Raw genomic sequence first — 10,677 nt, forward strand, 5'->3', positions numbered from 1 at the left:
GGCGATGGCATAAACGATGCTCCTTCATTGGCTCAAGCTGATGTAGGAATAGCTCTAAAGATCGAGGCACAAGAAAACGCTGCATCAAACACAGCATCAGTCATACTTGTCCGCAACAAACTTTCTCATGTAAACGCTTCATGAGCCACTTGCCCTCATTCAAGGGACAACAATCTCTTAGTTCAAAATCAAAGCTGTATACACTCATGTTTCATTTCTTTTTGGTTATAGGTTGTGGATGCACTGAGTCTCGCACAAGCAACAATGTCGAAAGTATATCAGAATCTAGCATGGGCAATTGCGTATAACGTCATCTCGATCCCTATAGCTGCAGGAGTCTTGCTTCCTCAGTATGATTTCGCCATGACACCTTCCCTCTCAGGTGAGCTGGCCCATTCGAGTTCATTAATTACAAAACGGTTTATTTCACTTCCAGTCTAATATTTTCACAGAATCCAGTCATATATCATGCTTACTTACCATTCAAATGCTTTTAGGTGGACTAATGGCATTGAGCTCGATCTTCGTCGTTTCAAATTCGTTACTTCTCCAGCTCCATAAATCCGAAACAAGTGGAAACAGCTTGTGATCGGCTCCATCTATTATGGAGTCCAAGCAGAAGAATGAAGGTTTTGTATATTCTGCTCTTCTGACATTTTGGAGTTTGTTGTTAAGCTTTATAGCGATTATATATACCTTGTGTTTTATTCATGAATGTGAGGTTATACCAATATTGTACGTAAATATATAATCTTAACCTTCGTATATCTTTGACTATTTTTGGACATATTTTAGGAAAACGACTATTTTTCCCCTCTTCTACCTTCTGAGTTAATTTGGAACTCCACGACAACTTTTTTACCAGCAAAAATCCACTCCCAATTTGCTAATAAATCAGTTTCATAGAAAAAGAGAAAAAGTCAAGGAAGAATGTATAAAGACCGAACCACTTGCTTCCAAAGTTAGCTAAAAAGAGTGGACACAAATGCTTCTTTCGTATGAAATGTACTTGGGAAGGCTTTGTGGATAAGACTCAGACCACTTATCATTTTCACCAAACATATAAAACCTTATTAATTACTACTTGTCATATTATAAAACAAATATAGATAATTTCATATGGTTTTAAGGCTCTTAGCATTAAAAACTTGGATAAGAACAAATTAAAAGAAGAATGTTGGACTTTCTAAACATAGATAAACAGATTTAAAGTATGAAAAGATCTGGTAGTGATCTAATTGATAGAACTAAAAAAAATGAAAAAAAAGGTGCGAATCCATTCAAAAGTTCTTATAACTCTTCTATACATTGTTCTCCGGATGTTGTTGTTACTTCAAAATATATAAAAAAAAAAAAAAAAAAACAAAACAAAACAAAACAATTGTTACATGATCATTGTCCTAATAGTCATTAAACCCAATCCCACTCGCCGTCGCCGGAAAACACCTCGGGAAATCAGCCACCGAATACGATCTCCAGGCACAAAAACCCAACGACGACTGAGACGAAGTCAAATTACTAAAAGACCCTTGACTCCTAGGATACAAGGGAGGAAGCTTCACCATCTGATGATGATGATGATGATGGCTCTGCCTAGGAGGAGATCCTCCAGATGTCGTCGGACTCGATCCAGGCGACGAGTCTCCACCAGATCCGGAAGAAGATCCTTCTCCGCACGTCATCACCCCAGCAGCAACCGCCATAGCGAGCGTCAAAGCGCTCCTACTCGAACTCATGACATGTTTCTTAGAGATCCCGCCACGTGGAGTGGTCTTGCTGTTGTTGTTGTTCTCCCAAATCTGATGGCAGAGAAGATTCCTCCTCCTCCGACTGTAAGGATTCTCCGGCTTCGCTACTAAATCTTTCATCGAAGAAGAAGAAGTCAACGCCGACGATGCCTCTTCCTTTAGATTCGTGAAAGACTTTGACTTCCCATTGTAATACTTCGATATCCCTTTCCTACACAAATCACACAACACAAACATCCATCATCAGAACAAAAGCTATTGAGTTATAAAAATCGTTACTTTACGAGCGAAAGAAACAAAATTTAGAAGCTTTTTGTAAGAGATCTCACCTAACAGGTAAGACTTGTTCGAGAGATTCCATCATTTCAAGAGAGCCTTTGAACGGTGACTCAACTTCGTTATCTCCGGCGTCATCACCACCGTCTTCCGACGACTTCTCACCGTCGTCGTCGCTGTTCATCCCAATGGAAGAAGAAGAAGCAGAGGAACAAGGAGAAGAGGAAGAATCAGATGGAGATAACCAACTAGGTATCGCCGGAGATTCATCGGGATTATCGCCGGGGAAATTAAACACGTAAGATGATTCAACTCTGTTATCCATCTTTAATCGACTTTTTTTTAAACCAGGCCCAACACTAATGGAACTTTTTGTTTGAAATTGAAATCTTCTGAAAACACAGAATAGAGAGAAAACACACAGAGGAGAAAAGAAGGGAGAAGAGAAGATGAGATCTTTATATTGTGATCTTTCTTTTGTCGATGTGCTCTCTCTCTGGTTGCTTTCCTGATAACATTAAATACTAATGAAACCAAAAAAAGGAATTATTATTATTTTATCACGTTGTTTATTACTGTTACTTTCTTTTAAAAAAAAAAGAAACAAATCTTTAAAATTTAAAAATGGGATAAGATAAAAGTAAGTTTTGGAAGAGGGGGGACAGAAGAAACTGTTGCTTAATCTTATCCTCATCCACGCACTTTGCATGCCATTTCTCACCTTATTTTTCTTTTTTTATAATTTCGTCGTTTTACTTTTCTTATTCACATTTTAAACCCTAAAAGTGTAAGTATCTATGGCCAATGGAGCAACCCATATAGGTTGTTCAAAAATAAATTAATCATATAATTAATATTAAACTAATTAAAACAATTCAATAAGAACTTAAACCAAAACCAAAATCATTTTCCATTAGAGAAACCTATGAAACTGAAACTATTTTGCAAGTTGAAAAAAATTATGTGTTCATTCTTTCAATACTTTTAGTAATCATAAAATAAAAAAAACAAAGACATTCAAATCCTAAACAATGCCATATAAAACAAGTATTATCTTAAGCATGTCTGAAAATTGAAAACAAAGCAAATAAAGATTAAACTCTCATCTCTCTCAGTCATGTCTTAAACTCTATGTCAAGGTTGGTTGCTTCAATGGTGGTTTGTCAGTACACATCAGCCCAAGCGTAATGGCTTGCTTAACTTGATCAAATGGTCTTTTTCTCAGGAGAAGAGAGCCCTTACTTGTTGATGAATTGTTCCCATCTCCAATCTTGAAATGAGAAATCAACGGCTCTTGATCATCATCAGATAACAAAACAGTTTCTCCTTGAGTCCACTCTGTAACAAAAGCTCTCAAGTTTCTGCTATTACACCAACCCAAAACTCTTACCAAGTTCTTATGAACTTGTAACTTCTAAATTTTGAGACATGTAGAAACAGAGAGAGCCTGAAGAAACCTGTGGATGGTGACATAAAGCCTCATAAGCTCTTTCATTTGAGGCCTACCATATCCCAGCATGTGTGAAAAGTTTGCAGCATAACCCGAAGAATCATATAATGGAATGATGCTACCATCCTAGTACATCTTGCAATGTTAATTCATGAAACTACATGTCACAAAAACACAAAGCGGAGACTTAAAGGTTTAACAAGACTATAAGAGAAAGAATACTTACGTGAAAGTTCTGAATCATAAAGGAGATAATTTGAACCTGTCCATGTTTTGATTTCAGATTCTTCAAACAAACAGTCATGAAATTGGACAATAATTAAAAAAAAACTGTAATTGTAAGAAAACCCTAAAACCCTTTGTAATTTGTTCATGACTACCAAATTTTCTCGATTCAAAACCTAATCGCACGCTACACACCAAATCCAACCATAAATCCATGTCAATTTCAACACTCCGACTTTAGTAGAACAATCGCTCTCTCGCTCTGTGATTCTCTGGAGATGTTTTCGAGGTTAGAGATTTGAGGAAGCGACGAGGAAGAAGAAGAAGAAGGCGAGAGAGAGACTTTAATTACGGTTTTGAGATGAATCGGCGATTGATTCGCCGTTTACATCGAGAGAGAAGAGAGAGATCGCGGAAGAAGAAAGAAAAAATTGGTAAAATATATATATATTTTTTTATATTTATTCTACAACGAACCAAAAACTGCCACGTATCGTTGCTTATGGGGTGCTTCAATTCCTTACTTGAGAAACGATTCTCAGATTAATAGATCATATTTTGGATTTTTTATTTATTTTTTAAGCCTAAAATATATGAGCAATGAGTATCCCCAGTGGCCATGCTCTAAGGACTAAGGGTTGTAAGGACTATTTTTCTGGTCTTGAGAAACGCATAAAATCAGTATAGTTTCATTTGGATGATGATTATAAAAAGTATTTATAAAAAACTATATATTTCAAAACCCAACTATTTTTGGAATCAAATATGAATATTATAGTATGTACTATATTAAAATATGGTTTATAGTTTTTTATCATAAAAAAACAAAAATATGCAGCATGTCAACATTTTTTGGTATAAAACTATAAATATATTATTAAGAAAATAACACACATACTATATCCACATATAATAAAAACAAACAAACAGATAAATATTTTTTTTTAACAGTCAATGTGTTAGTATTTAAGTTAATATTTATGTTTATGAGACTAAAAACGACAAAACGACAAACAATTTTTTTAGCGACATTAGTAATTCCAATAGCATTGGAGAAAGTAGTTGTTGAAATTTTTGATTTATTTTGTTTATATTACTAAAATTTGTGGTATTACCAAAAAAAGTTATTATCAAGAATTTACTTTTTTAATAAAGATTATAATTATATATTAACATTGTTTTTTACATAAATAGAAAAAAATAAAAATATTGGAAAATAGAGAGATATAATTTCATCCTACAAATTAGAGGTTTGTCTTCTTTTATCTTGTTGGTCAACTTATTTTATCCTCCTACAAAAATATTAAACAGAATTGATTTTTTGATTACTTTAGGTAATAAAAGTAGATAGTAAACATGAAAAAGTTTGGTTAAGCTCTTTCAACATGGTGTGGCAAGATGGTCTTATTTCAGATCTTTTCTCCGTTACTCGACTTCTGGGAATTTGTTCCCAACATACTCTTCCTTTCCAGGGAGCTGAAGACTTATCATCTTTAGTGCGAGCTAGATTTATAAAAACTCGTCGGAATCTCAGCATTCCACTGTGGCATATCGTCGTTTCGCGGCCAATGAATTGGTTTTGAGCAGTCTACTGGCACTTCATGTGGTCTATCTTCTTGGTGGTTCTCACTATCTATAGGGTCTTAAGACCTTTTTATCTTAGTTTCAGTATTTATTGTACATTTTTTTTTTCTACTGTAGTTGCTCGTAAGCTTGTTTTACCATTTGTTGTAGTTTATTCCAGGTGTTGTGCTTCTGTTTAAGCAACACACTATGACTTTCTTTTTTCTTATATAAATTAATTGGTTGTATTATACTTATCTTAAAGAGGAGTATCAACAACCTTGTAACTTAAGTTAATGGAGTGTATATGTGACACAAAAAAAAAAAAAGTAAACATGAAAAGTTAAGGGGTCAATTTAGAAGAGATGCAAGAATATAGGGACATATTTTAAAAACTCGCCTCGTAAATAAAAATATACTTTATTAGTATTAATATATTATTCCCCCAATCGACAATCGCTTGCTTTTTTTATTTTAATTAGCTCGCGGAAAGATAGAACCAGTGGACGTGGACACGTGGAGAAATGATGACCGTTGCGGCTGGATAGGAACATGTGACGTGGCGATGACGAGATGGTCATCTTTTTTATCAAAATTTAATGAGCGAAAAACGGTGAATCTTATCCACATTTCAACCATGGGACCCACTAAAACATCTTCCCCAGCCGACAGTATTTCTTCCTCTTCCGCTGTTTTTTTTTTCTCTATCGAGGAAAAAAGTTTTCTTCCCAGCCGAATAATTTTATTTTCGAAATTATTTAATTGTCAAGAAATGTACTCTATAAGACTATAACCAGTTACCACTTTTGGAAGATTTATGTTTATCTTCTTTCTAGATTCCCGTTCATTAATTTATGTTCCTTAGTTTTCTTAAGACTTTTTTGCCATTATTAATTTTTTTTTCGTGGATCGCAATTTCTCATAAAATAATGATCATAATATCGATTTCGATCATTATGCTGCTCCGGCAAGTTATCGGGTGATTCGGTGCTATCTATGGTATGAAGAGAGATATAGAGAATACGATTAGATGTAGCTATAACTATTTTGAACAAATTTAGGTCGTTCACATGAATTTCTTGCCAATATTTAAACCATATATTTCTATCAACAAATATCTTATTATTGAAACACACCACTGCGGCACTGCATAGTATTAATTAATATATCACTTTTTTTTTCCTGAATCCGATCAACAACATATTATAGTAGTAGTCCCGCCTTTTATCATATCAATTATGAAGTCTAAACCCTAAAACTACATATACGAACAACCACGTTGTTTACTTTATATTTTCCACTGCTGATCTGTGTTTGATTCAATTCAACCACATGTTTATATGCAACCAAATTAGTACTTCAGTATAACCCCATAAACATTGTTTGTATCCAAAAAGTAACAACTGATATAACAAATGCATGAACTTCATCGTAACACAAATTCTATAATTTCTTCTAGTCAAATCCTTCATGATCTTCCGCCAAATTTTCTTCTCTGCAAGAAGAAAAGGACATAATATCCATAAATATATATATATATATATATGTTCAAGTAAATTACAAACAATAAAAGAAGAAAAGAAAAAACACTTTGGTGAATAAAAAGAAAGAAAGAAGAGTCGCTAGGGGTGGGTTGCGTAAAGCATTCAAATTCGAAACCGCGTATCAACATAGGATCTCATCAGGATCAGGATCATTCCCGATGGGGTCCTCCACCCCCACCCTTTAGTCCTCATTGATAGACCCACTCACTCTCTCATTTCGCTTTTCGCTTTTCAATTAATATTCAATCTATCGTGTCTGATCCACTTACCCCACTCAATGTTTGTTTGTTGCCTCCACCTTCTTGTCCCTCCCTCCGATCACGTGGCGATTCCTATTCCCTTCATTCTATTTGTGTTATCCATAATCCCCTTTTACATGATTTATATACCTAACATCTCTTTTGGTTGCTTGTTACCTTTTACACAATCAACGGTGGACTGTGCCAACTTCATCATTTTCAACATCAGCTTGGTGTGAGGAAAGCTCTTGGTCAATACTATGTCTATTAATTTAAACTTTGGCTTTGCTTATTTTCATTCTATATTTTCTTTAAGTCTTTAATAAGAAATGATAATGCCTCCTCTGTCTATCATGCTAAAAATACTCTTCAAGGAATACATTTTTGGAGGAATGTTTTTGTTAAGAAAAAAAAAAAAACAGAAAACAAAAGGAGAGTTGTAGATGAAATCATTCAAAGACAATGAACAACATCCCCGTGACTTGTCATAAATTTAACTTCTACCATCCGTTTTGTTAACTAAAGCCTTCCTTCTAGCATGCATCATCATAAATCAACTTCAAGCATCTAAATTACGATCCTAGCCTAGCTAGAACCGGTCAGCTTTAATATAATTAGAACTTTAGAGGGCTTAGAGCTAGAAGACGAAATTTCTAGCTAGATCCCTTGATAAAATAACAACAATACAAAGACAAGTTTCTTCGACCCTTATCTTAAATATAAATTTTGGTTTTTATATGAAATGTTTTTTTTTTTCTTTTAAAAACTTGGTAACGGACCATGGGTTTGGACAATTATGTGCTAACCACTTGGATCGAGTCTGATCCTTGGTATGTATGTCTAGTTTATTTGAACTACTCTCGGTCTTGGCCTCTTGGGCTTTCAGCTTCGGTCGTCCCACGACTTATTGGGTTATTAAAAATTACTATTTACCAAAGGACTTGCGGTCACCATAGTACTATCGAAAAAAACATTAGCTTAAACATGCATTTTCCAACATCTGAAGTTGAGTTGTGACCAGACAAAAGGAAGGAATTATAGACGGTCAAGAAGACCCATATATGGCTGAAGTATAATATTGGACTGGTTCTTGTTTAATAAACAAGCTTAGAGAGGCTCCCGTAATAAGGCCCAGTCCAGATGACAACTTAGAGCCACCAGTTTTTCTATGCATTCCACCAATTTGTTTTCAGGGTTCCACCAATATTTTTTATGTTTTTCGTGATATAACGGTTTTTTTCTGTTTAGAGCTACCAATGTTATTTTACATTAAAGAATTGTTGTTTAGAAGGGAAATACTTGATATGCGTTTAATTTACGTTATATTACTTTTCAATTCATGTTCTGAACTTGTCTCATGTAGTAATTTGGCATCAATCGAACGTTAATAATCATGTTACAATTTTTTTTTGTATCTAATTCGAAATTGTACACAAACACTTCTAAACATTGACGAAACCATAAAAATTGGCAATTTATATTCGAACATGCATGTTATACATTTATATTGGAGGAGAGGGAGAGGCAGGTACTAAGAAAGACATGACAATACCATTGAACTCTTTGGACTTTTCCGTTTGGGGTATATGTGATGTCTTTGGTATCACTTTTAGCGTCGCCTTTTTCCCCAACATCCTGGAAAAAATATACAAAACCACACGAATATGAATAACTCACTAGACACTACTACCTCCGTTCCAAATTAGTTCTCTAATCGTACTCTTTGTATTCTAGCATATACATATATACAATTAAACTTTTGTTAGATCAAAGTCCAGATAGAAATAATATAATCAAAGGGTCTTACTCTTTGAGGTCATGGGCCATTTTTAAAGGAAAAACTTGATCTTGCTCCCCCCATATCAGCATTACATCCTGCATGATTCATGCTTATTCATTAATCACTTGTAGACAAATAGTTATCATTTAATTTAATCATGTTGTAATTTATCTAGTATTTGATATTCCCATATTCGATAAATCTAGTCGTTTCCGTTAAAATGGGTTTTCATACGTTTGTAATTAAAATGCAAACTTTGATGTAATGTCTTAGTCTCGTATTATATATTACAGTACTATTTAGAAACCCTACTACTTAAATAACTGATAAATGTGAGCAACTAACAGAGTTATAGGTTATTGTCAGTGATCGCGTAAAACCAAAAGAAAATTAAAGTGATGATAGCGATCAGCGAACCTGTTGAATCGGAGAAACGTTAGTTTTGTCATCCTTCCCAATACTCAGCCCCTCCAAAAGTTCTGCTTTTTCCTCTCTCTTCTCCGAATACATTTTCTGTCAATTTACCATTTAATGTGTATCAATTTTTTTGTTGCCGACAATCATGCAAGCTAAACTTTTCTTTCAACCCCGATATAATTATATTTAGTAATTTAAATAACAAGTTTATAAATAATATCTGTCCTTCTTTGCGAGCTACAAGGCCATCGTTTCTTTCTTACTCAATTCTTCTATACAAGCTTTCATATAAGCCTATAATCAAATGAAAGTGACAACTTTCTTCATCTTTTTTATATCCACTAGTCTTTCCAAAGATAATAAATTAGTGGAGTGCATATATCTTTAAATTCCACTATTTTCTTACAATTTATAAATATTTGCAGTAAGTGTGGGTTGTTAATTAGTAGGACAAAAAAGCATTAATTAAGTGTGGGTTTAGTTTTTTTTTCTTCTTTTTCTTTAAAAAACATTGTTCTATATTTCCATACAACTCCAATACAAGAATACAACCTTTAAGTAAACTCATTCAACTTAGAGCAAGAAAATTGCAAAAATAGCATACACTATAACAGATTGTTTTAATACTGTTATCGTTGCATCATCGTCTATAATACATGTTGTTCATGAATAAAAAACATTTTGTGTAAGTTTGACCTAAAAATTATAAACAACAAAACGAAGATTTCACCTTTTTCGGCTAATGAAAACAGAGACTTCTATAAAATAGATGGAGTGATTGCAATTACTCCATCTAGTTGGTTGTAAATAATTTATAGGGTTTTCGAATTTCTTGAGTTTTGTTTTATTAAAAAAATTATATAGTTGAAAATTAGGCGGAAACTTGAAGGTGATCTTTGGATTTTGCCTTAAATAAAGACAAAATAAATAAAAGTACCTGGCAAAAGTCGTTCAAGACAAAATCTGGTACGTAATCGAGTCTCTTAGAAGAAACTATCCCAGACATTCTCCTAAGATCTGTCGCGGATGAAGGAAGCATCACCTCCTTGATGCCGTTACACTTGGCCCTCGCGATGAACGCCTCATTGTCACTCCGCCGCATATTAACGCCGGAGCTAGCAAGCACCACTTTCTCAACTTTCTCCGGAAACATTTTCGCTATGTTATACGCCACGAACCCGCCGTAGCTCGTACCAATGATGCTGAATCTCTCGACTTCGAGCTTCTCCATGAGCTTCCCCATGCACAAAGCCTGAAACATCTCTGTGCGGTTCTCCCCTGTGGAAGAGGAGCCGCCGAAGAAAACAAGGTCTGGGACGTAGAGAAGAAAGGATCGAGAGAGCGGCTTCACCTGATGGCTCCATTGCCACACAGCGGAAGGGCCAAAACCGTGGAGGAGGAGGAGCGAAGGTTTTTGTGTATTTTCCGACGGTGG

General features: G+C 34.6%; 3 protein-coding genes across 3 annotated transcripts in view; 1 reads left to right on the forward strand and 2 right to left on the reverse strand.

The window, feature by feature from the left end:
- Positions 1-779, forward strand: part of LOC104736204 (copper-transporting ATPase PAA2, chloroplastic) — a 7,884-nt gene extending 7,105 nt beyond the window's left edge. The window contains exon 17 of the mRNA XM_010456153.2: positions 498-779. Coding sequence (XP_010454455.1) covers positions 498-589 — 92 coding nt within the window. The 3' untranslated portion in view covers positions 590-779. The remainder of the gene's footprint in view (positions 1-497) is intronic.
- LOC104736205 (hybrid signal transduction histidine kinase M-like) lies at positions 1,256-2,529 on the reverse strand. Its single transcript, XM_010456154.2, has 2 exons — positions 2,078-2,529; positions 1,256-1,959 (listed from the first exon to the last, which is right to left on the reverse strand). Exons 1-2 carry the CDS (start codon positions 2,347-2,349, stop codon positions 1,401-1,403), a joined length of 831 nt encoding a protein of 276 aa, XP_010454456.1. The 5' UTR covers positions 2,350-2,529; the 3' UTR covers positions 1,256-1,400.
- On the reverse strand, positions 8,386-10,671 carry LOC104738083 (dihydrolipoyllysine-residue acetyltransferase component of acetoin cleaving system-like). The gene is made up of 4 exons (XM_010458319.2): positions 10,180-10,671; positions 9,243-9,338; positions 8,853-8,920; positions 8,386-8,680 (listed from the first exon to the last, which is right to left on the reverse strand). The coding sequence occupies exons 1-4, from the start codon at positions 10,501-10,503 to the stop codon at positions 8,548-8,550; spliced, it is 621 nt and encodes a 206-aa protein (XP_010456621.2). The 5' UTR covers positions 10,504-10,671; the 3' UTR covers positions 8,386-8,547.

The sequence above is a fragment of the Camelina sativa genome, chromosome 13 (genome assembly GCF_000633955.1).
Source record: "Camelina sativa cultivar DH55 chromosome 13, Cs, whole genome shotgun sequence".
Classification (NCBI taxonomy): domain Eukaryota; kingdom Viridiplantae; phylum Streptophyta; class Magnoliopsida; order Brassicales; family Brassicaceae; genus Camelina; species Camelina sativa.

Coding starts and splice junctions, on each gene's coding strand:
- LOC104738083 (XM_010458319.2), bottom strand. CDS start 10,503: ATGTTTCAGGCTTTGTGCATGGGGAAGCTCATGGAGAAGCTCGAAGTC. Junction 9,339..10,179: donor TCTTGAACGACTTTTGCCAG/GTACTTTTATTT, acceptor GTAAATTGACAG/AAAATGTATTCGGAGAAGAG. Junction 8,681..8,852: donor ATGGCCCATGACCTCAAAGA/GTAAGACCCTTT, acceptor TATTTTTTCCAG/GATGTTGGGGAAAAAGGCGA.
- LOC104736205 (XM_010456154.2), bottom strand. CDS start 2,349: ATGGATAACAGAGTTGAATCATCTTACGTGTTTAATTTCCCCGGCGAT. Junction 1,960..2,077: donor GAACAAGTCTTACCTGTTAG/GTGAGATCTCTT, acceptor TGATTTGTGTAG/GAAAGGGATATCGAAGTATT.